Consider the following 27,446-nt stretch of genomic DNA (forward strand, 5'->3'; position numbering starts at 1 on the left):
TGCAAGCTCCTGCACACTAGTTCCCACTGGGCATTTCAGATTTCACTGTGGCTTTTATGTATTCAATTTAGTAAAAAAATTGTGGGTGCTGTAACTTAACCCTGGGGGCAAGCAGTTAAGAAGGAGAAGCATCCCTATAAGACAGAATGTTCTCTTTTGCAATGGTCCAATTATGATGGTAAAGGCAGGGCATGACATGACGGGTTCATGGTGAAATGATTGGATTGGCAAAGGTTGTGCCGTATGTAGGCAGCAAGTCTCAGATGAACCATTTTAAGAGACATCTTCATGGCATTGAATGAATGTTTTGAGACAAGTTCAAAGAGAAGGTAAAAAATTGCCTTGATGAGGGCATATGCAAGGTCTGGGTTCTCGCAACAGGAGTGCTGAGCCCTGATGGAAAGCTGGGGTGTCTTTGGCAGTAATAGGCCCAGATGCACCCACATTTTCTGATTTTGTCTCCTAATCACTGTTGGGGTGTTGTTGGGTGTAGCGCCTCTGAAGCTCAACCACAGAAAACAGCCATTTAGGAGAGTTGTCTTCACTAGACCAGCAACAACAAACACCACTCTGCATGCACACACTATTTACAGATGTTACAAGTAGTCTCTCTGTTTGAGCCCTGAGAGGGTCTTTTCCTTCAAAGTGCTTGCTGTGTTTAAGTCCGCAGCCAAGTCTTTAGTTCAGTTGCTTGCAAAGTCCTGCAAATGATAGGGCCCTCCAATTCAGCAGTATACACCGGGTTTTCCCTGTCGATACTGCTGTGTCCACTGTTATATGCTTGCTGCTGAATAGTAGTAATAATAATATTTATTTATACATACATACATACATACATACATACATACATACCCCATCTGTCTGGCTGGGTTTCCCCAGCCACCCTGGGCGGCCCCCAACAGAATATCAAAAACAGAACAAAACATCAAACATTAAAAACTTCCCTAAACAGGGCTGCCTTCAGATGTCTTCTAAAAGTCAGGTGTTTATTTCCTTGACATTTGATGGGAGGGCGTTCCACAGGGCGGGCACCACTACCGAGAAGGCCCTCTGCCTGGTTCCCTGCAACCTTACTTCCTGCAGGGAGGGAACCACCAGAAGACCCTCAGAGCTGAACTGGGGGTGGAGATGCTCCTTCAGGTATACTGGGCAAGGCCATTTAGGGCTTTAAAGGTCAGCACCAACACTTTGAATTGTGCCCGGAAACGTACTGGGAGCCAATGTGGGTCTTTCAGGACCAGTGTTATATGGTCTCAGCAGCCACTCCCAGTCACCATTCTAGCTGCCACTGAAGTTTTTCGTCAGTGGTTTATTTATCTGTTCTGCTGCTTAACTTGTGTTAAAGCCATTGTAATGTCACCCTGGGTCTAATTTTTAGTCAACATTTTGGGTAGAAATGAATAAGTTAAAGGACCTCAGCTGTGGTTGTCAAAATCCCTTTTTGTAAACAGATGAACTGCACCTTGTGTGTTGGTGATATATAGAAGAGGCATTTTAGTGAGATCTGCCAACGTGGTGACTGATTAGCACGTGGTCATTCATAATTCTACTTGTGAAGTTTGTTTTTACGGTTAGCTTTATTGCCACTAGTGTCTTTCCAATTCTGCTATGATGAACATCCTTTGGTTGCTATGTGTCTCTGTCCTTTTTCTGTTATTCAAGCTGTTGCATAAAATAAGTTATGAAACGCTCTGTGTTGAATGGCAAGGGACATCATGTTCTTATGGCACATGGTTTTTTTTTCCAAAATTGTACGTCCAGTGGCTGAAAGGGGAATATGGAACAAGCGTCGGTTCATAGGGCGGGTTGTAGTTTAATTCACTTAGAAATATAATTCTTCATAAGCAGCATGTCATGACTCATTATTGTAGCAGCGTCAACAAGATGAAGGGCTTCAGTGCCAAAGTTCTGTTAACAATCTTTCTTGAAAACTTGCGCAGTGTTGTTTTTGAACATTGGGAGCACACGCTGTCCTTCAAATTAGGCCCTGAGGTGAGGAATGGTCACAGCTAGTTTCCCTTTGAGATGCATAGAGTTTGATTTGCTCATTGTGACCCTGATGCAGTGAGCTGCACAGATTTTGCCAAGGCGAGCCAACTTGAAAACAGGTGCATTATTGTAATCTTTCCCCTATTTGTGTTCTGTAAATATGGCACAAATTGAACAAAGGCAACACCACCTAATGAACTATCACTGTGTTTCTTTCCTTTCGTTTTTCTTTTTGAAAGTAGGCTTAGTTTGGAGTCGGCATTACAGCAGGAATTTTTAAGGCATTTGGGATCATTATTTGCATTTATTAATTGAAATTATTTTAAACTGCCCCTCATCCCTATGGATACCAGTGGGCACGACTAAACCAATTGTATCAATAGGAAATACAATCACATTGTAAAAAAATAATCAGGTTTGGACCAGTTTAATAAAACCAGAGCAGACTAACAGGATAGCCATTATAATATTATGCTTGAGTAATTTTTTAAAAAGCATTTTTAAAAACTTATTTAGCAATTTTAACCCTTTATTAGCATAACCTGATGCCCAAAGCATTGCAGTGCCAATGCCAGCCACACCTCCAATGGCCACACTGTGTATATTGGTGCAAATGATAGTGGCAATTAGAGTAACTCCCCTTGAATTCAATGGGACTTACTTCTGAGAAGACATGCATAGGATTGTGCTGTAATTCACTTGCTGATTACAGTTTAATGTGAACTTTTGTGTTCCTCTACTCCAGGGGTAACCAAAGCTGTATCCTCCACATACTGCCTAACTACAACTCCCATCATCCCTTAGCATTGGCCATATTGGCTGGGGAAAGAGTCCAGGAACATCTGAAGGGTGCCATTTTCGCTAAGTCGACAGTCTCCACTTGATGCTTAACGTTAGTGCCTTTATCAGTTTCCCCTTCCCATTTCTGTCACAGATAGGACAGGGAAAACCTTCTTGTTCATTTGCAGTAGAGACGATTGTTTTTCTAGTTTTAACACAGTGTGCAGAACATGTTGGTTGCCCTAACGGGTGGCGCTGTGTCTAAACCACTGAGCCTCTTGGGCTTGCCGATCTGAAGGTCGGTGATTTGAATCCCTGTGACGGTGTGAGCTCCCGTTGCTCTGTCCCAGCGGCTGCCAACCTAGCAGTTTGAAAGCACACCAGGATGAGTAGATAAATAGGTACTGTTGTGGCAGGAAGCTAAACGGTGTTTCTGTGCACTCTGGTTTCCGTCACAGTGTCCCGTTGCACCAGAAGCCGTTTAGTCATGCTGGCCATAGGACCCGGAAAGCTGTCTGGACAAATGCCGGCTCCCTCGACCTGAAATCAAGATGTGTGCCGCGGTCCCATAGTCGCCTTTGACTGGATTTAACTGTCCGGGGTCCTTTACCTTTTACGTTTTTTACCTCTCAAGCCTTGCATATGATGCATGCTGTTAATGAGATCTATGTGTGATTTGTGCAACATGATTGAGTTCCTTGGTTAGAATTAAGCTGGCTGATGTTTACTTCAAAAGCACCAATATGTGTCGAGCCACATGTGCACAATTGGCCAGATTGTATCGACCTTGCTGGTTTTATTCTGTTTATGCAGGTGATCAACATGTGCTGTTCGCACATCTGGGGTGCTATTATTGCTACTCCTGGTCCTTTAGGGATGCGGGTGGCGCTGTGGGTTAAACCACAGAGCCTAAGGCTTGCCAATCAGAAGGTCGGCGGTTCGAATCCCCGTGACGGGGTGAGCTCCCATTGCTCGGTCCCTGCTCCTGCCAACCTAGCAGGTCGAAAGCACAAACTGCAAGTAGATAAATAGGTACCGCTCCAGCAGGAAGATAAACGGCATTTCCGTGCGCTGCTTTGGTTCGCCAGAAGCGGCTTAGTCATGCTGGCCACATGACCCGGAAGCTGTACGCCTGCTCCCTCGGCCAATAAAGCGAGATGAACACCACAGCCCCAGAGTCATCCATGACTGGACCTAACAGTCAAGGGTCCCTTTACCTTTACCTGGTCAGTTGCACAATCAGTGATCTCTTTCGTTTGCCATAGATGCTATGATTATTTGAAAATGTAACCTGTTTATTGAAACCAATCCTATTGTAGTACGATCCTCTGCATGGGTCCTCAAAAGGAAGTGATTGATTAAGTCCCATTGAGATTTCCAATGGCACGCCTCCGCCTTCTCATGCCCCCACGTCCCCCACCAAATCAGCTCTGGGAGGTCTGGTGAACCCCCCAGAACCTTGCACACAGAGAGGATCATTCCCTCGGGCAAGCTGACGAAACAGTTGGAAGAGCGCAACACTGAATTCCTGCATATGCAACTGAAGCTGCCATTCCATGCAATGATTAGCATTGAAGGCCCTCTATTATCCAGTCCCCCGACACAGGCAAAACATCTGTTATTTTAACTCAGGCTTCCTCCACCTCTGCCCTCCAGATGTTTTTGGCCTACAACTCCCATGATCCCTAGCTAGCAGGACCAGTGGTCACGGATGATGGGAATTGTAGTCTCAAAACATCTGGAGGGCCGAGGTTGAGGAAGCCTGTTTTAACTAAACAAGTGAGAGAATGGGCAGGATGGAGACTCACATTGCACTAGTGCCAGCATATTGTTACACATGGAGGTGGCACAATGTGCAGCAGCAGCAGCCCGGTGCACTCCAGATTTGAAGCTACACCTCTTACCCCCAATGTATTCTGTTCCAGTCCGTCTCGTTCTTTTCGGTAGCGCTCTCTTGATGCACCCGTTCCGTGAGAGGGTGGCATGCTGTGGTGTTCCATCAGGCTGGTCACTTAGTGAATTGGGCCCTTTCTTTATTGCATTTGAGAGCTGGCAATGGCAACTCACCACCTGATAATGCAGGATACTGTGTGACACACAAGTGATTCTCCTCTTCTAAGGCTGCTTTCCTAAACACATTTGCTAAGGAACAAGCCCCACAGAACACAGTGAGACTTGTTGCCATTAGGGCTGGGTGATATCTGATTTTTCAGTATCACAATACTGTTAGAATTCCTGCTCCATGATTGCAGTCATAGGATTGTTGTCTATCACATGACGGTATATGTTTTGACTCCACAGAGTGTGAAGTGACGGAGACAGGATGTTTGTGTTACTGTGTTCCGTGAAGTGGGACTATTGTCCTTTGTCCTTTCTCTTTGCTGTCTGATTCTAGAGAGAGAGGGAGCCATGTTGCAGTGCTCCATGTGTGTTTATATGTAAATAAAGTAGATTAGCCAAAATGCTGAGTTGCTGAGGTCTGTCACGTAAGTTGCGCAAACTCTGCAGATCCCTAAGTGTGCCAGTGTTGGTTGGCATCGGTCGCTGTGATGTTCGGGCTGAAGAAAGCTTATGAAGTTCCCGAACGATCGACCAGGAGGGAGGGAACATGCCAGTGGGGCATGTGTCTCTGCCAGAGTCCTACTCGAGTGTAGGCTGAACTCCTGACAGATATATCACCAGCTAAATATCACAATATCTTGATATATCACAATATATATCTACAGTGGCGGAGGGCCTTGTCAGGCCTCCCTGCAGTGGCAGAGGTCCCATTGTACCTCCCCACAGTGGTGGAGGGCCTTGCCGTACCTCCCCACAGCGGTAGAGGTGGTGGGAGTACAGAAGAGGATTACAGGTTTTTAGGAAAACAAGACAACTTAGATGGAAAACAAGATGTTTCTTTCAGTGAACTTCCTTTCCTTGAGGAGCAACATCTGACTTGGAGCCTTTCTTGGAAATTAGATTTTTTATTACTTTTTCATTGCAGGATAAAATATACATATAAGCCAGACACTGTTAAAAGCTGCATTGATTTTATTTTAAATTCTACCTTTGCCCTCCTATCCCTTCCCCAGAACTCTTATTTTCCAGACAAGTTGTGGCCTGTTAAAAGGCCCGGGACAAATTTGCATTCCAAGATCTGAATCCTAAAATGCTCTTGGCAACAACATTCCCAGGGGGTGATTAGCACAAGTGGAGGGAGCTGAGTTCCAGGCCCCTATGAATGTAAGCATCTGTCAGAATTTGTTCCAAGTATTTCTACTTGAAAAGATTTCTGGAGGGTTCCTTCCCAGGCTGGAGACCACAATGGCATCAGCCAGAGCAGGAGAGGGAAGTAAACACTGGATCTTGAGGCTGCTTAGACAATATGAATATCTGAGAGAAAATGCTTGCTTTTATTTTCAGATTATTATTGTTATTGCCTTACATCAAAGTGGCAGAACATCCCTTCACTGCATTGTCATGATCATACTAAGCTGTGCATTGGAGCTTTTCAGATTTACTTTCACTTGGATTATAATATCAGTGTTTGCCCCCCCCCCCCAGGATATTTTCAGCTAGGCATAACTTCTGGATAATTATCCCAAGTGCAATATGTCCAGTTTGGGGACATTATTCATTACAATGGTTTCACATTTGGGCAGTCAGTGACCACTTGAGAGACCAGAACTTGAAAGCATTGGTCTGTTTTTGTTTCAACCCAACAATTCAGATATTCCTGCCTCCAGGGATAGAATGAGATGAGAGTGAACACTTCAATGGCAAAAATTATATAACCATCCATTATTATAGTGGTATATCAAACTCAATGGTTTCCTGAACCTCTATGGGAAAAACTAACAATGACTTCTCTTTCGTTGTTGCACGTACTGTATTTTTCTGTATATAAGATGCCCCTGTGTATAAGACGCCCCCTATTTTGGGGGACTCAAAAGTTAAGAAAATGGGGGGATGATATAACTGTGTATAAGACGACTCCCAATTTTAAAAATTATTTTCTAATTAAAAAAACCTAGTTTTCTACACAGAAAAGTACAGTATGTATCCTCCTTAACAACATGAATATGAAGCCTTTTGAGCAACTGGGGGAAGATGGTATTCTTCATCTTCCTTTTATGCAGTTGCCCTGGGGCTGCTCAGGCAGGGGTCTAATATCCGTTCCTCTTCCTATCTAGTGCTTCAGTAGCTTTTTGTTGCTATGCGAGGAGACTACAGAAAGACAGCTGTGTGCATTGTTGTTGAAGATGGTCATGATGTTCGATATCCCTTGATGCTCATTGAGAGTAACAGATGCGCAGTCCCCACACCCAGTAAGAAATATTCAACATCTTGTACCCATCAGGTCTCTGGCTAAGAAGAGAGAAGCCAATGGATGACCTGATGAAACGAAGGAAGCTTTCCACTTAGATTCTGTGCTGGGCAGAAAAACCTGCTTGTTAGCTTTGGTGTCTCCAAATTCCAGGGCACTTTCCCTAACTTCCCACAGTTACAAGGAGGCATGTGCCAGCTGGGGATTTGGAGCAGCAGTTTCACAGCAGACCTGAAAACAAGCAGTTCTCTGAAGCTGTTGAGGACTGCTATGACAGAAACCCCAAACCTTCAAAACCAAAGACCAATAAAATATTGGTTAATTCCAGAACAATTTAGGAGAGCTGACAGTTTCTTGCAAGGGAGTCTCCCACTGATGGATGATTTGAGTTTAGCTGTACCTCTACATGGCTGGGTGGGAGGAAAATAATTGTGATTCCCCCCCCCCCCGTACAGTACAGTGGTACCTCTGGTTAATAACTTAATTTGTTCTGGAGGTCCGTTCTTAACCTGAAACTGTTCTTAACCTGAGGTACCACTTTAGCTAATGGGGCTGCCGTGCCACCGCCACGCGATTTCTGTTCTCATCCCGAAGCAAAGTTCTTAACCCGAGGTACTATTTCTGGGTTAGCGGAGTCTGTAACCTGAAGCGTCTGTAACCCGAGGTACCACTGTATTAGATGCAGACCTGTATATCGCAAAACCAAATCTAGCTGTGTTCCTTGTTGCCCTTTTCCTTGACATGTTTCAGATGTTAAATATAGCCTAAGAGCCTCCTGTCATTTTGGAAGGGTGCTTCCTTCAAAACTGCTACCCACAGAGAATTGCAGAACTCTGGATGCCCCAAACAAAGACCAGCTTGGGGGAAGGAGTGTTCTTAAGTTCAGCCTGTCTATTTACTTATCCAGGCAAAGAACCCTTTCGGGGAAAGTCAGTTGCCAGCAGCCAAGGCAGGCTTCTTAAAAGCATGCATGCAAAACAATGTTCTTAGAAAGAACTCTTGTTAAGTATACTTACTTCTTATGATAAATAACATTTTAGAATAGCAAAATGTGGCGTGCCTTTCTTTATTGCTCAGCTTGGTTGGCGGCCCCGAGCAGCGTGCAAGACTTACCGTATTTTTTGCACCATAACACTCACTTTTTTTCCTCCTAGAAAGTAAGGGGAAATGTCTGTGAGTGTTATGGAGGAAATGCCTACGGGTGGCATGCCTACGGATTTTCCTCCTCTAAAAACTATGTGCGTGTTATGGTCGGGTGCGTGTTATAGAGCGAAAAATATGGTACTTACCTGTTTGGATCAGAGGCCATTTCAAAGAATCCAAGGTGGAGCCTATCCCCAAACTTCTAGGCTGCTTCTGACTTGGTGCTGCAACACTAGCCAAGCCACTGTGTCTTTAGCCCTAAGCATGTCTGAAGCTGGATGAGCACAAAAAGGGAAAGCCAGAAGTCCCAGCTCGTTTCTCTAAACCCTAAACCAACATACCTTGGTAACAATTTCCTGCCTCCAGTTCCGTGGCCAATTAAAGCTGGGTAAGGAATGAATAATGACAGCTGTTGGGCAACAAACTCATTTACATTGTGAAAAGCTGCTCTGAGCGGGTAGCAGGCATGATGAAACAAAGGATATACATCACAACACACAGCAGTTCCAGTAAAGCTGTGTACACATTGCCGACTTGAAACACAGCTAGGTCAGCTCGGTCATCCCTTTTCTCTATTTGGAGAATAGCTGGTTTGGGAGAAAACATGGTATTTTGTAAGAAACATCAGGATAGGGAAAGTAAGGATTGTGGCCAACGTGTACACACCGCTTCCCAGACCAGTGCTGAGAGCCTACTGGATGCAGATTTAAGCAGGAGTGTGTGTTGTGTGTTTTGAACACTTTCATTATGCTTATTTTTATAATTCACAAAAAGTAGAGAAATTGGGTGGGACTCACCTAATAGAGCGCCGCCTGCGGAAGCCTGCACAAGGACTTCTGCCATTGCAATGGGGCATGCCTCCCCCTGCAATTGACTCCGAGGGGTAGGTCAGCAAAACACCTGGAACAGCACAGGGGAGAGCGGCCTGTTCCATCAGGAAGCAGAGTCCCTTCCTCGGTCCCAGCTTCTGCCAACCTAGCAGTTCAAAAGCACGTCAAAGTGCAAGTTGATAAATAGGTACCGCTTCGGCTGCTCTGGTTCGCCAGCAGTGGCTTAGTCATGTTGGCCGCATGACCCGGAAGCTGTACGCTGGCTCCCTCGGCCAATAAAGCGAGATGAGCGCCGCAACCTCAGAGTCGGTCACGACTGGACCTAATGGTCAGGGGGTACCCTCTGAGAAGCCTGGAGAACAGGAACTCACGGTAAATTTCCTTTTTACCTTCCCCCTGTGGCGAGATTGCTGTTTGAAATGGATATTTGACAATGAGCCTTTATATTTTCTTTTTACCTGGAGAGGAGCATCTCTTGTGTGTAGCCAGGAAACTGAGAAGCTTGGACTTCTTCCATGAGCTGCCGACTCTCTGCTCCTATCCCTTGTTGCTGTAATTTGGGAATCTGGGACTCCCAGCTCCAGAGAGTAAGCTGAATGTGCCACACTGAGTCAGCAGAGGAGAGCTGCGCTGCTGTTCCGGGAAACAAGAGCAGAAAGCCAGTTTATGCTTCACAGGCACAGCCATTGTGCAAGCCCCTTTGCTTCGGCAGCTGACCCAGCCTAGGCTCTCTGATGTTGGCGCCGCTAGACAGAGCGGCGTTGCGGCAGGAGGGGACAGCTTGTCTTGTTGTCATCCTCGTGGTACCGCAGGACACAGACGGGACAAATTAGGGAGTGTGGTGTAAAGCGTTAACCACATCCCTCATTTAAAATGGCACTCTTCCCCCTGTTCACAGATGTGAGCAGAGCTTCTACATCATATGCATCAGCAGTGCTGATAGTTCTAGGGGGAGAAGTGCCTCTCTTGTTCTTCCATAATGGCCATGGCGACCACCTGAGAGGAAATGAGTTCTGGTGAGTTTCAACTGAAAAAAAGCCCTGTGCATTCATGCTGTTGGATTATAGTCACACATCATTTAGGGTGCAATCCTAAGGGAGCACCACTCTTGCCCTCCTCTGGCCATTTTACTATTTTTTACTATTTTACTATTTTTTAAACTGTGTCCCTCCCATCTGAAACATTGGGAGGGAAAGATGCAAGATCATAGAATCATGGAATTGTAGAGTTGGAAGGGACCCTGAGGATCATCTAGTCCAACCCCTTGCAACGCAGCTGTCCCATACAGGGATCGAACCGGCGACCTTGGCCTTGTCAGCACCATGCTTCAACCAGCTGAGCTATCCAGGATGCCAGCATAAATCTGTCCCTGATTTAGAGGCATGTTGGGGCACCAGATCTAAGTTGCTTCCCAGTCCACCCTGACTCCTGCACCCCCTTTCTGGACTTGAGGATTTTGACACTGGTTGGGCCAGGGCTGCAGAAATTGCTGTGGTGGGGTGAGGAATGGGGCATCTGACATCAGATCTTCCTTTCTGATTTGGAGCACTGGTCTATCCTGTGTTTGCTGCGATAACACTCAGGAGACACACGATTGCATCCTTAGTGATGTATCAGTGGTGTGAGGCTGAGTGTATAAGACTCGCTGTACAGTGGTACCTTGGGTTAAAAACTTAATTCGTTCTGGAGGTCCGTTCTTAACCTGAAGCACCACTTTAGCTAATGGGGCGTCCTGCTGCTGCTGCACTGCCAGAGCACGATTTCTGTTCTCATCCTGAAGCAAAGTTCTTAATCCGAGGTAATATTTCTGGGTTAGTGGACTCTGTAACCTGAAGCGTCTGTAACCCGAGGTACAACTGTAAATGAATTTCAGGGGTATTACACCTGTCTTCCTGGTTTGCAGTTTTCCTCTGTCGTGTTCGGGTTTAGTCTCCATATAAATATATGCAGCTCTCCCAGCCTTATGAAATGGGAAGACAAACAAAATCCAGGAGAAAGAAACAACAGCGTATTTTTTTTGAAGGCACCTCCCCCCAACAACCCCCCCCAACCTCTGTGTTTTCTGTGACAATATACACATTGTATATGTATGTATATAGTGTTATGAATCTGGGGGTGCAAGAAACCCTAAATTCCGGATCAAGTTAGTGCCAGAATTTAATTAAGGCTTGGGTGCTGAAACCAGGAAATCAGGATGGTCCAACTTTTCATAACTGTGCCACAAGGGTACTTTGACACGGAACCCGTGGGCCACGCACTGCCTTGTTGCATGGGGGGCAGAGAGCTTGAGGCTACAATTTGATGGCCCCCAGCCCTCACGCCCCTTTCCTAGAGTCCAGCACCTCACTTGCCTAGCTCTCAAGGGCTGTTGTGGGGGGCTTCAAGCACCTGTGACCTCCCAGGCTGTGTGTTGAAACACCGTGAGCTAGACTCACATGTGTATTCGAGCCAGTGTCAGTGTTTATTTAAGCCTCTGCCAGACTTTGTTTATCCTCTAATTAAGACAAGTGTAAAAGCTGATGAACTCAAATAATTTCCTTGAGAGGCATTAAAGGTAAAGGGACCCCTGACCATTAGGTCCAGTCATGGCCGACTCTGGGGTTGCGGCACTCATCTCGCTTTACTGGCCAAGGGACTTCTGCCATTGCAATGGGGCATGCCTCCCCCCGCAATTGACTCTGAGGGGTAGGTCAGCAAAACACCTGTCATGTGGCCAGCATGACTAAGCCGCTTCTGCTGAACCAGAGCAGTGCACGGAAATGCCGTTTAGCTTCCCGCCAGAGCGGTACCTATTTATCTACTTGCACTTTGACGTGCTTTCGATCTGCTAGGTTAGCAGGAGCAGGGACCCAGCAACGGGAGCTCACCCCGTCGCAGGGATTCAAACCCCCGACCTTCTGATCTGCAAGTCCTAGGCTCTGTGGTTTAACCCACTTGTCCCATTAATTAAGACAAGTGTAAAAGCTGATGAACTCAAATAATTTCCTTGAGAGGCATTAGGATGAGCCATTTAGGCAACAACAAAGGGATGAAAAGGGCAACTCTCATTTGCAAAGGTGCGGGTTTCCTCCCTCCTTCGTCTGGCAGTGCCAGTGCTTTGAAGGCAGAGTTTAGAATAGCACTTAGGCGTTAAGAAGCAATGTGGGCTGCAGTTCAGAGTTTTAGGATGACCATGGGAAGTAGGCTGGCTGGGACAAAACAACTGTACTAGAGAGAGATGCTGATGTCTCTTCTTGCAAGCAGTGCTGTGCTTAGGAAAGGGATAGAAACCTCTTGGAATATTGATGTGCTGAACTTCCTCCGTAGGAGGCTTCAGGTTGTGGAAACCATAGATCATAAAGACACCACAGTCTCTGCCATGCCGAATTGTCCAAAGTGAAACACAAGGTTACAAAGCATGCCTTGGGAATCTCACGCCGCCTGGAGACAGGAGTGTCGTGGAACAATGCATACATACATCCTTTTATTGTATGCTGCCTTTCCATTGTTCAAACCATGCTAAAGGTGGCTTACAACATGACAAAAAATAAATACATAACTGCAAACTTCTTCCCAGCCTGTGTTGGGTAAGGAGAATCATGGACTTAGACATATGGATAAATTTGTTCCTGCAGTTCTTACTTATTGCCCAAGATTCCCCCCTCCCCCCCTGCTTTGAATGTAGCACATGGCTCCCATTCATTAGTGTATGAAATGGCCATGTGAATGTATTTATTTTCCATACTAAAGTCTTGTGGAGCACTAGGAATGCTGTTACGGTCATTGTACATGTGGGAAATTGAGACCCAGAGGGATTAAATGCCCAGGAGGGATCAAAAGAGAAACTTGGATTAAGCGTAGTCACCAAACAGGTTTTCGTATGGGAGAAGAAATGTATGAATGACTTGGGTCACACCTCTGCGAAAGGGAAAAGGAGACCCTTTTTGTTGTTGTTGTTGTTCATTAGGTCATTGAGAATCAAGGATTTGTATTCTGCAGAGACAGATTCATGGCCGTCTTGTATTGACTCATGCATGTGAGCATTACAAAGCTGTCGCTCAAAGAAGATAGACGCTAAGAACCAGATCCTGCTTGGTTGGCTTTCATCAAGAGAGACTTGGGGGGGGGGGGGGAGAGGAGTAAATCTGCCTGATTTCTGTAAGTGGCACTTCAAGGCTTGCACTGACACTGAGACCAGCAGTAATACTTAACAGCATGATCCTCAGACACAGCCACCCAGAACTAATTCCTGTGTGGTGCGTGCACCTTCTCTGATAGACGAGTACAGGAAAACAACTTAAGAGAGCTGGATATATTTGACAGACGCATGGCTTTCCATCGTCTCACTACTGCTCTGGCGAAACAAGGTTTTGCAGGTTTTATTTAAACACAATGCACTTACCTACGAAACCTGATTACCAGAGTGTAGATGAAAAGCAACTACCGTATTTTTCGCCCTATAGGACGCACTTTTCCCCTCCAAAAATGAAGGGGGAATGTGTGTGTGTCCTATGGGGCGAATGCAGGCTTTCGCTGAAGCCTGGAGAACGAGAGGGGTCAGTGCGCACCAACTCCTCTCGCTCTCCAGGCTTCAGGAAGCTATCCGCAAGCCTTGCAAGCCTGGCGGGATGTCCCGCGGGCTTGCAAGGCTTGCTGGCAGCAGCCTGCAGCCCGAAGCATGGGACGCCCTCCAGAGGATGCCCCGTGCTTCGCGCAGGTGTCCGCAAGCCTTGCGAGCCCGGCAGGAGTTGCCACCGGGCTCGTAAGGCTTGCAGATAGCAGGCTGTTCTGGGGGCTGGGGTCGGAAATGATTTTTTTTATTCATTTCCCCCGCAAAAAACGAGGTGCGCCCTATGGGCCAGTGCGCCCTATAGGGCGAAAAATACGGTATCCCTCTTTCAAAGCACCTTTTCAGTTATGCCCACCTGCTCAGCAGATGCTATTCACACTTTAAAAAAAGTAAAATGCAAATACGCATTTAAACAGCACATCCAGTTTCGTTATCAGGCGATACAGAAGTGTGCTATATGCATAGCTGCTATTTTGAGCAACAAACGTGTCTATTTTTCATGCTGTTGAATTCATGCATTTTTTCCCTAAGCTTTACCAAGTGAAACGGGCTGACTTCCTTTTTCTTTACTCCCATTTTATAATGTTCATTAAATTTTCTGTTTTACAATTTAGAATACTCATTCATGCAACCTTAAAATATCAATGACTTCCCTTCTTATGTTTCCATGGTTCATTTTGCATAGCATAAATCCCTGCATATTTTATATACAGTGGTGCCTCTGGTTACGTACTTAATTCGTTCCGGAGGTCCGTTCTTAACCTGAAACTGTTCTTAACCTGAAGCACCACTTTAGCTAATGGGGCCTCCCGCTGCCGCTGCACCGCTGCTGCACAATTTCTGTTCTCATCCTGAAACAAAGTTCTTTACCCGAGGTACTACTTCTCGGTTAGCGGAGTCTGTAACCTGAAGCATATGTAACCCAAAGTGTATGTAACCCGAGGTACCACTGTAAACCAAATCATTCAGTATTCCATTAAAAAGGGCTGACTTTCTAAGCTTCTGGCGCTTTCTTTCCCCTAGACGTTGTTCCATCCCAACAGTGGGGCCGCTGGAAAATATGGAGAGATACAAGCTCTTCGGGTGGACCAATACAAGGCATTTTATCTCACAGGTATGTTGCTTACTTGGATCTGTGAGGTGCTTAAAAAAACAACCCCTGTGGGGTGTTCCCTCTCCCCTTCTGACGCATTTCTGAATAAAACCAGTCATCTTCCCCCAGAACCAAATCAAATATTTAGCTGTATCTCTAAGACAGTTATCCATCCCCCTTCACTCCACCAAAAACAAAACCCACCCCAAGCTGAATAGATTGTTTTTAATTTTTAATCATTCTGTTTTGTTAGGGTTCCCAAAACTGAAAATCTGTTCAGCTTCTGGGAGGAACATCTCCCTCCCAAAAATCAGTTATGGGGCTTTTTCTTCATTTTGGGGAGGATTTAAAAAAATAAAATTACCCCCCCCCCTTGCCATACGTCTAGGTTTTCCTGGACATTTTGCTGATTTTGGGGAAATCCGCCTGGACGCCAGAATGCTGCCCGATTCCCGGGCATGGCTGGGAAAATCCAGACATATGGCAGCCCTAGTTTTGTAAAGATGGACACCCATACAGAGAATGAGAATTTAGGCCCAAAGGTGGAACAGTCCTTTGCCAAGTGAGCAGAGATGTCTTGGCGGATGTGTGTTTCGTGGTTTGCTGTGGTACTACGTGACACTTGAGTAGAATCTGGCTGGGAGAACAGAATAGCCACCCACCCAAAATCCACTTAGATATTCTAGAGTGGCTGTTGCATCCCCTAGGTTTGTTTAGAGGAACACCAGGAGATCCAAGCAGATTTTGAAGGGGGTTAAGAGCCCCTGCAGTTGGCTGAGTCCCCAGACTCTCTTTCCAGGCTGGTGCTTCTCTGCATCTGCATCTGACTAGCAGAGCAAAGCCTTTTGGGTGTGCTGGGCACATGCCTGTAGTTTGCAGCAGCGACTAAAAATGCTGCCTAAACTTAAAAATTATTTAGCGGCAGCAGCTACACACCCTGCCCATAATTGCTCGGCCCTTCCAAGGATGTGGAATTAGGGAGGAAGCAAAAGGAGGAGGCAGAGAGCAGAAGTAGTAGCAGCAGCAGGACCAGTGGAAGAAAGCAGTAGGCACAGGAGAGGCCACCATCTTGCATCCACCACCTGAGGCAGTTGCCTCAGTTTCCCACTTTGCCAAAATACATTTGCGCAGGTATGGCTAAGAGGGAGCACTTTAAAAAAAGAATAAAAGGAGAGGAAACTCAGCTAGAGACCAACTCTTAGCCCACCTGCATTCTGCTATACAGTGGTACCTTGGGTTACATACGCTTCAGGTTACATACGCTTCAGGTCAGACTCCGCTAACCCAGAAATAGTACCTCTGGTTAAGAACTTTGCTTCAGGATAAGAACAGAAATCGTGCAGCAGGGCAGTGGGAGGCCCCATTAGCTAAAGTGGTACCTCAGGTTAAGAAGTTTCAGGTTAAGAACAGACCTCCAGAACGAATTAAGTTCTTAACCTGAGGTACCACTGTACCAGAATGCACTTCTGTCTGCAGTGTGGATGAAGCCACTGGGCAGTTTTGTGGGGTACCCATTCCCCACACTTCTTCCCTCCTCTCCCCAGCCTTGACTTTAGTAGTTTACAGACCAGTCTTGTTGCTTTCAAAAGCCTTCTCACTTCCATTCTTTCTCCCCACAAGTAGCGGAGAGAAAGGCCCAGTGTTAAGGCACTTCTTTCTCCCTTTCCTAATTAGAAAAGTGTACCTGTCAGCAGCAAGAGGGGAGCACTGCCCTCAAACTGCTGGCACTTGTTAGCATTCCTCTTCAAGATCTACCTTTTCAGCTTTCATACCACACCGTGCGACCTTGCAGCTATTTTTATATCTTCGCGTTCTTCTAGCAAAATGAAAATAGACACTGGTGTTGGCTTGCTTACCCTTCCTGGGCCTTCAAGCCGGCATTCTGGAATGGGGTCAAGCTTGGGCCAGACCTACAGAAACCTGCAGAGGCAGCTGCGACTCAGGGTTCTTGAGCTATAATTACCAAAGGGCTGCTTTCTTATCATCTCTGCTAAGCAGCATGGGCTGTCACTGCACGTAATGTGTGTCCTTCTCCTTCCTTTCCTCCGTTGTCGTTCTTCCCAGAGACTCCTTGCCTGATTTAGTCCTCCTGCAAGTTTTTATACACACACACAATCTTAGCTTCCACTGATGCAATTGCTCATATACAGCACTTGCAGCTGTGAAGGATTGGAAGAGCCCTTTTATCAGATCAGTAGTTAGTTATTCCCTTCTTTCTCCACCCTGCCTTCCAGTTAAAATCTGGGTACATTTTATCCTCATCCCACAAATAGGGCTGAGCAATATATTGATACAAAGTTCGAAACCGGTTTTGAAGTCCATATCATGCTATCCATATCATTCTTTTTAACCTGGCAATTATATAGCAAATTGTGATGTGTGTGAGGGCTGGACGATATATTGTCCAAAACACATTTGACGTTCATGTCGTGATACTGGTTTCATAATTTTGTGACCTAGCAATATATTGCATGTCATGATATTGGGGGTGCGCTATTGGCGGGGAAAACTGAAGCCAGTCAATGCCTCTACATAGCGCCATCCTTATTTCAGACATCATGATATATCGGTATATCATGAAGTTTAGCTGTTGATTTATCATGATGTTGAAAACCGGATTATCGCCCAGCCCTACCCTCCACTAAAACAATGTAATCAAGGTCCATAATGCATGGTTTGAATCACTTAGGAAGCTGCTTTTATACTAGGTCGGACCAACGTGTCCACCTAGCTCAGTACTGCTGATCTCTCCACCTCACATCTTGCCCTACATCAAGGTGTCTGGAAATGTGCATGCAAAGTGTGTGCTCTTCCCCTGAGCTACAGACATCCTCAAGGCACATGCTGCCTCACTGAGCTAGTCACTTCTAGGTTGCACCCACAAAGTCCTCTCCAAGTAACAGGTCTTGGAACACACTCCCAAAATTGGGTTTCCTGAGGGAAAAGGGTACCTAAGAACAAAAGGTGAGGGACGTTGAGGCTGAGGCTAGAGGAGAAAGGTTAAAGGTAAAGGACCCCTGACAGTTAAGTTCAGTCGTGAACAACTCTGGGGTTGCGGTGCTCATCTTGCTTTACTGGCCGAGGGAGCCAATGTTTGTCTGCAGACAGTTTTTTCCGGGTCATGTGGCCAGCATGACTAAGCCGCTTCTGGCGAAACCAGAGCAGCGCACAGAAATACCATTTACCTTCCCGCTGGAGCGGTACCTCTTTATCTACTTGCACTTTGATGTGCTTTCAAACTGCTAGGTGGGCAGGAGCAGGGACTGAGCAACAGGAGCTCACCCCGCCATGGGGATTCGAACCGCCGACTTTCCGACCGGCAAGCCCAAGGCTCAGTGGTTTAGACCACAGCGCCACCCGCGTCCCTCTAGAGGAGGAAGGGGTTCCTGAAACAATAGGTGGGCATGCTGAACCATCGGAGGTATATGATGCTACAAGTTTCCAGCCATAGGATGGACAGGGCACTTTTAGGGAGCAAAGGGAAAGGGCTGTGAGCCGGTCTGAAGAGGCCTCCCAAGGCCAGGCTATACTTGGCCTTGAGTGCCAAGTGCAAAACAAGAGTGCAGAATCGTGGTGCAGGGAACCTGTCCTTAAGGGATGTAAACAACTGTTAAATTAGTTTGCTGGATCATTAGGAGGATGCTTTTGCTGTCTCGCCAGGGCTAATTATTACCAGGCAAATAAAAGTGCATTCTTGTGTGGGCAGAACATTTTGTGCTCCTGCTCCTCCTGGGTAGCAAGGTCAGGTTTGCCTCCTGTTAATAAGGACAGTCCGTGTACCTGAAGGTTTGCTTCCTCTGTGGTGTGGGCAGGAGCCCAACCCCTCAGACGCTGAAGCGAAAGCAGCCAAGGAGTTAATCGGTTTCAACAGGGGCACCTTCTTAAGGGTTGTACCAACTATCTCCTTCTCCTCGATGGCTTTAACGTGGTTCATTGGTGTTGCCATCTGCGTTTTGGTATGGGGAAGTTTTGGTCTGTATAGCTGTGGTTAATGAGCAGGATGTTTCAGATGAGGTGTCCTTGTACCTAGGTATTTTTAAATTGTCTTTTTATTTTGGGGGCTTGAGGATCTGGCACTGGTGACACCCAAATATATAAATAACAGGCATTGCCTTGAGTGCTAGCAGAGCAGGGAGCTGGAGAACAAGTGGTACAGCCCAGATGTAGGTTTACCACAATGATGGTGTTCTACGTCCACTGTTAAAGAGAGACATTATCCCTTTAAAATACCAGTTGCAGGGAGTCTGCAGGGGCTCTCAGCTTCTTCTTGTGGAATTCCTGTACGCGTCCAGCTGGCCACTGTGGGATAGAAGATGCTGGACTAGATGGGCATATTCTTTGGTCCAGCAAGGCTTTCCTTGTGTTATCTGTTGGTTGTGAGACGACCAGTAAAGTAAACAAGTCCTTGTCAAAGGGTTGAACATAGGAGCCCCCTCTTGCCCGCCTTGGCTGTTCCTCTGTTTGATGTTCCTGTTTGATGGCTGTAGTATTTTGTGTAACAGCAGAATTCCATTTTTCTCATGGCATTTCACAAACTTTTAAAGTGGGAAACCAACGTCGTCATCATGTGATGCTGGTATCGGGTCCTCCTGAACCCATCTTGCATTATTTCCAAGGAACGTCTTCCATACTTCCAGGTTTTGCATTTAAACAATAAACAGAAAAGCACCCAACTGCAAACATTTCACAGATACGGATTTCAGACATTGGACCACCCGTTGCTCCTGCCACCGGTCCATTATTGTAATGGGCCTGTGCTTAGTTCCCCTCCAATTGGTAAAAGTTCTTACCGTTGGCTAGATTGTATCATGCTTAACCTACACTAATGAGCTCTGGGTGTTTTTCCTTTTAACTGCGTGACTTCTGCAACAGGAATACCTGTTAAAAGATGGCAGCCCTAACATCTTGCATGCCTCATCTGTTTCCAGGTGGTGCCAAGGCCTGTGATGGGAGCATTGGGAAGGAACGGCGCCATCAGCCACCTCTCATTTTTAACATACAGCAGGACATCCAGGAGGCAGCACCACTGGACACTGAGACTGCGGAGTACCGTGCTGTCCTGCCAGTGGCAAACAAGGCTCTCCTGGACATTCTGTGGAATATTGCAGCAGACAATGTCTCTACAGCGGACTACTCTCATGACCCAGCTGTGACACCCTGCTGCAACCCACAGCATTTGGTCTGCCGGTGCCAGTTGGCTTATTCCAACTCATCCCAGAGATGCTGAGCCGACACGGAAAGTGAAGCCTACAAGACTCAAGGTTAGAATAGCAGGGGGAACTTGAGAACTAAGATGCTTTGTTACATCCTAAATGATTCTGATAATTTTTGGTTGAAAGGTGGTATGTAAATATTTTGAATCGGTGCCGTTTGGGGCAGCTTCCATCTGATGTTTTATAATCTGACTAGATTTCTAACATGGCTCTAAGTCTTTATGCACACAAGCCAGGATTCCTAATTTTAGATCTGCTTTTTACAACTTTGGAATTATTGTTAGCCCTTGTTTATACTTTTGTTCTGTTGCATGTTTATTTGTATGTGTTTTTTTTTACATTCGACTTTGACTGTAAAGTAACGATCAATAACTGTATTTTGTTTAAACCAGAGCAATCCTATTGGTGGTGGAGTAGGTGGGACACAGAAGCATTCATGGTAGAGAACTATTGCCACATCCTCAGCCCTGCTGATTTCATGCATAATACTTGAGGGAAAACAAACTACAGTGGTACCTCAGGTTAAGTACTTAATTCGTTCCGGAGGTCCGTTCTTAACCAGAAACTGTTCTTAACCTGAAGCACCACTTTAGCTAATGGGGCCGCCGCCATGCCACCGGAGCACGATTTATGTTCTCATCCTGAAGCAAGGTTCTTAACCTGAAGCACTATTTCTGGGTTAGTGGAGTCTGTAACCTGAAGCGTATGTAACCCGAGGTACCACTGTATATGCCACCCTGAAGGCTGGTGTAGTTCTTGGTGCTTTGGAGAAAAAGGGGGCTTCTGGGTCCAAGGCCCACCCCAACATGCGTCTCTCCCTGCAAACAAACAAAGCTTTCTGCAGGTGTACTTGGAGCTCCTCTGCGGATGCACATGCTATCCTGTTAGAAGAGCAGTGTATATGCAACTTTCTAGGGGACCCTCCCACTTATAAGACTGTAGACTTACCGCTTTTTTTTGTAAATGGGGACATTTCATCTCAGCATCGGTGGCATTTAACTCCTTAAGCAATTACTGCTCTCTGCAAAAGTCACCTCAATCCAGTGCTGGAAGCAGTCACACTTGAGGGGCGGCCACCCAAAATGGCAACACGTCTATTTCGCCCCCATCATGTCTGGCATCACTTACCTGTGACCGGATTATGCATTTCCCTGTCTCCATCTCTGCATCACGGACTGGCAGGGCTTGCTGCATCTTGACATCAGGATGAGACGAGTTAGTTGCGTAAGGTGTTACAAACAGGGACACGAGAACCAGACAGACGGTTGCCATTTTTATTTTAAGTAGGAGCCATGGCCCAAGACATTTGAGGGGGTCTTTAAAGTAGGTCTTAGGCATATGGAGTCACTGCAAGATCGGGTAGAGCCAACTACAAGGATCTGAAAATCTAAAGAATTATTATTTAAATAATAATAGTGACTCGGGTCCTTACTATGCTATAGACATAATTACCGTAGTTTTCTGTGAATAAGACACCCCCATGTATAAGACAACCTATATTTTTTGAGCCCAAAAGTAAAAATTAATTCCAACATTCCGTGTATAAGACGACCCCCAATTTTAAACTTTACAAATTTGGGGGGAAATATTGTCTTATACACAGAAAAATACAGTATCTCTCTTTCTTTGCAGGCAGGATGGTCCACAACATATGAAGGAAAATAAGGGAGGCAATTCTCATTGTGGATCTCCTGACACGATTCTCTAAAAATAGCAACTGAGGCATGGCGTACAGTAGAAAGGAAAAGGGATTCTATTTGCAAGCAGATGCAGCAGTTCCACTGGTAAAACTTAATCAAGGCTGACATCTTTAGGGCTCCATTCAAAACAACAAGACAGAACGCAAGGCGACAGCTGCTGCTGCTGACACGATGGTGACTTTATTAACAGGTATTTAAACAGAGCGCCAACACAGTAAGTTGGAGTTCTCTTTTTCCCCCTGTCTCCCTAATAGGTCACTGCAAAAATATTATGCCTGGGTAAAATATTATGTATATATACTGTACAAAGGACATAGATCAATAGACTTCTGTTAAGTACATTTATACACGACATAAATTAGAAAAGGGCAGGCATGTGTATAAAATTCAGGTTCTTTTAGGGGGGGGGTTACATTTACACTCGAGTATAGAACAATGTGCATATACAGTACATTGATACCAAACCCACGCAGCACTTTTAAGAGAATACACACAAAGGGCCAGAAAGGGTTGGGCTAAGAAGAAACATACTGTGTTAAAAGCACTGGAGCACCTCTGGCTTCCCCCCTCACTTGTGGGATCTTCCACTTTCCCATTTTTTGTTTCTCCAAACTACCTCCCATCCGTCGCTCCGTGCTCTGCTGTTTGCCACTCCTCATGACCTCTTGTTCGTCTGGCTTCCACGGCACAAGTTTATCTACCAAAATCAAAACAGAAGGGCCTTACTTTTCCCAGCAGCGTGCCGTTGAGCAGGGAGTGTGCTGTAGCCGGACTTTGCGAACATGCAGAGGAAGCAGCAGGGAGGCAGCCTGCCATGCAACTGTTTTGCTTTCCGCAAAATCTGTGGGTCACTTAGTTTTTTTGCGTGTCCTTAATTCAAAAGAATCATCTGGGCAACCCCAATGCCCATCTTAGGAGGAACTGAAGACAGAATTGTGTTTTCTGCTTTAAACAATGACCCCTTGTCTTGGTTGTAAACACAGCATGTGCTGGGTCACCTGATACATCGTGGTTCCCCAGCCACCACCAGCACAGCGCACCTCCTGTCTCCCCTGTGCTGTGCAAGCGGCAACCAGGGAGCCACAGTGAATCAGCAGCTCAAATTGTCTGCAAAAGGCAAAGGCGTCTGGGCGGGCTGCGTCTTTCCTCTTGGGGTGGTTGGTCGCTCTGGGAGGAAAGAATTAGGCTGCCCAACTGGATGAAGGCAAAGGCAGACAGATTCACAGAGCCTGAACATGCTTCTCAGGCTCTGTGTGCTTGGTTGCTGCCTGCCTGCCTGCCTGCCTTCGCCCAGGAAGGTGGGCTGTGCCTTTCATCCCAGAGCGACCAACCACCCCAAGAGGAAAGTCGCAGCTTGCCCACTCGGGCAAAGCAGGCCGGCGCCTTTGAGCTTGCTCATGTGAGCTGGAAGGGAAGGGTTTGATCAGCTGCAGGGTGGGTGGGAAGCTGCCCACCACATAGCTGATCAAACCCTCCTACTGCTCTTGCTTGCAGAAGCCACAGCAGTATGGGGTTGGGCAATGTATCCCTACTGCTTCTTCCTCCCCACTTAGGGGAGAAAGCAGCAGCTGATATACATTTCAGCCATTGTGATATATCAGCATGTGCTGATATTTAGCTGCTGATACCTGGTTTTCAACACGGCAATGTATCGCCCAACCCTAACAATAGCTGGAGTTCCTTGTGCTCCTGTATGGAAATTGCTCTTCCAAGAGCATAAGTGATGCAGCTGGCGCACGGCAATCATGTTTTTAGTGGCACTTGATCCCAAGCTGCTTGGATTCCACAGGCTTACCCATCCACAGCTTCACATACAATGATGCTTTCCACATGAAGAGCATCTTAAAGGAGGAGAAAGTATGCACACCATCGTCACCTGCAACGCATGCAGAACGCTCATTTCACATTGTGGCAGTTACATTTTTACGCTTGCCTGGACAAGAGAGCTTGTAGTCTTGGTGCTGTAAATCAGATCTCCTAGCTTTCCCCTCCTAACTCTCCCCTCTACCTCCTGTAAGTAATATGGAGGAATGGTAGTGGAATGCCCAATTTAGCGATGTGAAGGTTGCAATATGACCCAGACATTGGAAAAAACTTCTAGCACTTGGGTCTGGTGTAGCTAGTCCACTTTGTCCAAATTGGAACGGGGCTAATTTAGCAGTTTCTGATGTGTGTAGATACTTCCTCCTGTGCAGAAGACAGTGTAGACATACCCTTTGAAAAACCTCTTTTTATGCCAGTATATTAGCAATTCAAGGTACCGTCCTTGCCAAGGAGGGCCACCCTTACAAGCCATGGACTAGAATGGACCCACCCTCTATGTCAGACATACAGCTTCAAAATCAGAAAGGGAGGTCCAGTGTTGGAGGTTCCCTTCCCACCTCTGCTAGCGCCAAAAAGGGCCGGTCCAATTGACCTTAAAAGTACTGTCAGAAGGGCCAGAAAAAAAGAGGGTATGCTGGGAAGTGGCTTGGACACCCCCCATACTAGAGAATTATTCAGTCAAGCTCCTGAAACAGAGATCACTAAATCTCTACCTCCCCTCCCATTGCTTCTAATGGGATGATAAAACAGATGGATATGTATGTCCATTACACACAGACCCCCTGGAAAAATGACATTCTGCCCTGCCAGCTTGAGCCCAGCAGTCAAACTGCCCCCATCCCTGCCTGCACTGTTAAGAAACCAAATGCTTGCTACAATATCCATGGAGAGGCAATTTCCCTATGAATAAGGCACATCATCACACCAAGAGTTTCACAGAGCACTGAGGAGGATTCCTAAAGTAATATGGCAAGTGGAAACCCCCATAACAACCTGGGAGGTTGGTACAAAAGAGAGAAAAATAATCCCAAGTTTCTGATCCTAGAGAGATGACGAAATACTAAGAGATCGCCATCCACCCTCCTCTATTAAGGCAGCCAAAGGTAAAAAGAAACAACTCTTAAATGCTGAGCGCAGCGCGCAGCCGAGTTGTGACCAAACCCCAGAAGGTCAATAATCGTACATATGCATGCACAACTAACACAACCATTAATCCAAATTGCCAACACTTTACACTTTTAAAATAGAACACTAGTCTTTGTGGGTTGGATACTGCCTAAGTGTTCATGGCCATATGTGGAGGGAACAGTTTAATTATCGCAAAAACAAACAAACCCAAAAGCTCCTACGGGGGCCTAGCAAGCAGGGAACATTGTGATTGCTCAGCCTTGGCTTTTTCACCAGCCCACACAACTAGTAACAAATGCCAAAACTAAGCCCGTTATATCCTCAGTCAGAGGGGCACTGTGCCGCTTGCCTGGCTGTCTATGGCAAGTAACACCCCCAGCTCCATCCTGTCTCTCACACCCACCATGGCATTCATCCCCCCTCAGACACAAAGAGAAGATGAGAGGCAGCCTTGAAGGTTAGGGGAGAGCGAGCTTGCAGGTGCCATAGATAACAGGTGGCTGACGTGTGAGTCTTCCAGTGTTGCTGGACTCCCATCAGCCCCAGGCAACATGGTCAGAAGTTGGGGATTGTGGGAGTTGTAGTTCCACACCATCTGGAAGGCTTCCCTAGCCCTAGACCAAGCCAGTCCTCTTCCAGCCTCTAAACAACAGCGTAAGGCTATCTGGGACGGTTCCTCTCACCTTTAACAGCCCGGGGCAAGAGTTTTGGCAGCGGCAGGAAAGGGGAAGCATCAGGCGTGAGAAGCGGCAACAGGAGCAAGGCAGACAAGCGGTTGGGCAGGTAGATGCTTAGCTCTGCAATAAGCTTGGATCACTTGACGCTGTTAAGACACAGCATGGAAGTCACTTCCCCATAACTCCTTTTGAATGCAAGACCATGCAAGAGAGATGGGACCCTTTAGAAGGAACGTAATAACATCGCTTGTTACTTCTTAGAAAATAAATAGCATTGATTAAAGAGACACTGGAAGGTAGCAGACTTCTATTACAGAGAGGGGAGAAAGAGCGGGAACACAAATAAATGTCCTTAAGTTTTCCAGTTTCCAACCTTCCTTGCTAAAGACAGGTTTGGTCTGTGTATGCAGCAGTCAGTAGGCTTGGGCTGCTGATCGCTCTCTCTTTTTTCTCTCCCGCCACAGGCTGGTCCTACCTCGAGAGCCCAGCGATGGAAGAGCAGCTTCATCACTAGCACGACTGCTGCCCAGCCAGCACTTGCTCACTGCACCTGCCCATTTCCCCTTAGGTAATGCTTCTATCTGCACCACCATTTTATACTGATGCCTGCCCTGCAGGTCTTTTCCTCCCCCCAGCCCAACATGCAAATAGCAAAGCTGGGGGGCTGAGCATCTTGCTGGTATGGCAAAGCTACCAGCAATAGGACTGGGTTGGGAAGGAATGGGGGCACGGGCTGCAGTTGCCCAGAACCCACAAAAGCCAAAGCCAGTTTTATCATTTTTGTTTTGGTCACTTAATCCAAACACACATTCAAAGGACCAAACAGATGCCCTTAAACATGCCTCTTTCTGACATTTGAATGATTCCTCCCACCTCTTCCATCTCGGAGGCGTTGCTGAAGCTGTGAATGCAGAAATCCAGACTTGAACTCTGAGCGTGCCCTCCTCTTGGGAAGACAAGAGGGTTTGGGTGGGAATCAATTAAATGGTCTGGAAGCATCTGCAGCTGTAGCACTGCTGAACCTCCGCAGGAATGGACCTGCTCAGTCAGTTCCCTGGGCCCGGGACACCAATGCAACAGTAGGATATCAGGATTATAAATAAGATTTTGTTCCCAAGCCCTTCTCCCAGCACAGTGGGAGTTTATCTACCCCTTTGTAAGAGCATAACTGATTTAGTTGCCGCGGGCTACAGAAAGGAGAGGAAGGGACAGCCCTTCTGGAAGAAGAGGTTAAACGCTTTCTTCGCAGCATGAGGCCCATAGTGCTCTCTTAAGTACTCCTAATGCTCACAGGTGGAAACTCATTTTCATCATCCAGACACACTGGCCCAGTGGCGAATTCGTGCTCCGGTATAACCTCTCCTCGAAGGGCTCCTCCATCTTCTGAGTAACCTATTTAAGAAGGAACAAAATACTGGAGATCAGTACAGCTGAAAAGCCCAAAGGCTAGGCAAACAGGGGCGGCATTTGGTGATTTTACTGAGTGCTTTCCCCCCTCCTTCTGCAAGGTTTGGCAAAACAGAGAGAAGTGAAGGGACTTGTGAGAGCTGCACCAATACTGCAATTGCCAGACTGTGGCGGGGAGAAGTTTCCATTCTAATGAAAGCCTCAGGCTTTCCACTGTGAATCAGACATGCAGAGTTTTGATTCATGTGGGATCTTCAATAAGCATTAGTGGCGCCCAAGGCTTTTCATAAAGGACGGACAGAAACACATTCTAACTTGTTTGCACAGACAGGATAGAGGAAAGAGTCTTACTTAGGGGAGAGGAGAGTAGTCAAGCGAGTCGGTTCAGATTTCTAGTGGCTTTGCTTGGGATGACATGAGCAAAGCGCATCACCAACATGCAAGCAAGGGAGTCTGCGTTGTCTATTAGACAGCACAGTGGGTATGTTTCCTATAATTATATTTACTTTGCAGTTATAAGCAACACAGAGCAAAACAAGATGTCCAGAAGACATTTGTGGCTGTTTCTCTGCATTACAAAAATAAAGGAGAGGTAAAGATTTGCATCAGGGTGATCTATTCTTTTTTTTTGCTTTATCGTTGCTGAGATTCTTGGGAAGTTGAATTCTGTGCGCATTATCAGACTTTATTCTTCTTCTAAACTTCTACATAATGCACCCAGCCTTGATGGTTTTATATCATACAACACGTGTGGCTTGGCCTGGCAACGCTGGCCACGTAGATTTATGTTGTGACAAAGAGCAA

General features: G+C 46.3%; 2 protein-coding genes across 17 annotated transcripts in view; one reads left to right on the forward strand and one right to left on the reverse strand.

Annotated features, from left to right (window-relative positions):
• Positions 1-27,247, forward strand: part of ARSG (arylsulfatase G) — a 115,531-nt gene extending 88,284 nt beyond the window's left edge. For 7 of the 13 annotated variants that reach the window (XM_083490139.1, XM_083490135.1, XM_083490133.1 and 4 more), the window contains 3 exons: positions 14,624-14,714; positions 19,622-19,954; positions 21,539-27,247. In XM_083490139.1, the coding sequence (XP_083346265.1) occupies positions 14,624-14,714; positions 19,622-19,920 (390 nt within the window). In that variant the 3' untranslated portion in view covers positions 19,921-19,954; positions 21,539-27,247. The remainder of the gene's footprint in view (positions 1-14,623; positions 14,715-19,621; positions 19,955-21,538) is intronic. The other 6 variants (XR_014522603.1, XR_014522604.1, XR_014522605.1 and 3 more) reach the window with 3 other exon arrangements.
• Positions 21,762-27,446, reverse strand: part of WIPI1 (WD repeat domain, phosphoinositide interacting 1) — a 53,349-nt gene continuing 47,664 nt past the window's right edge. For 3 of the 4 annotated variants that reach the window (XM_083490287.1, XM_083490289.1, XM_083490288.1), the window contains 2 exons: positions 26,527-26,627; positions 21,762-22,303 (listed from right to left, as the gene is read on the reverse strand). In XM_083490287.1, the coding sequence (XP_083346413.1) occupies positions 22,262-22,303; positions 26,527-26,627 (143 nt within the window). In that variant the 3' untranslated portion in view covers positions 21,762-22,261. Of the gene's footprint in view, positions 22,304-25,241; positions 26,628-27,446 lie in introns of all 4 variants that reach the window. The other variant, XR_014522648.1, reaches the window with a different exon arrangement.

The sequence above is a fragment of the Podarcis liolepis genome, assembly GCF_965112155.1.
Source record: "Podarcis liolepis genome assembly, chromosome: 2".
NCBI classification, from domain to species: domain Eukaryota; kingdom Metazoa; phylum Chordata; class Lepidosauria; order Squamata; family Lacertidae; genus Podarcis; species Podarcis liolepis.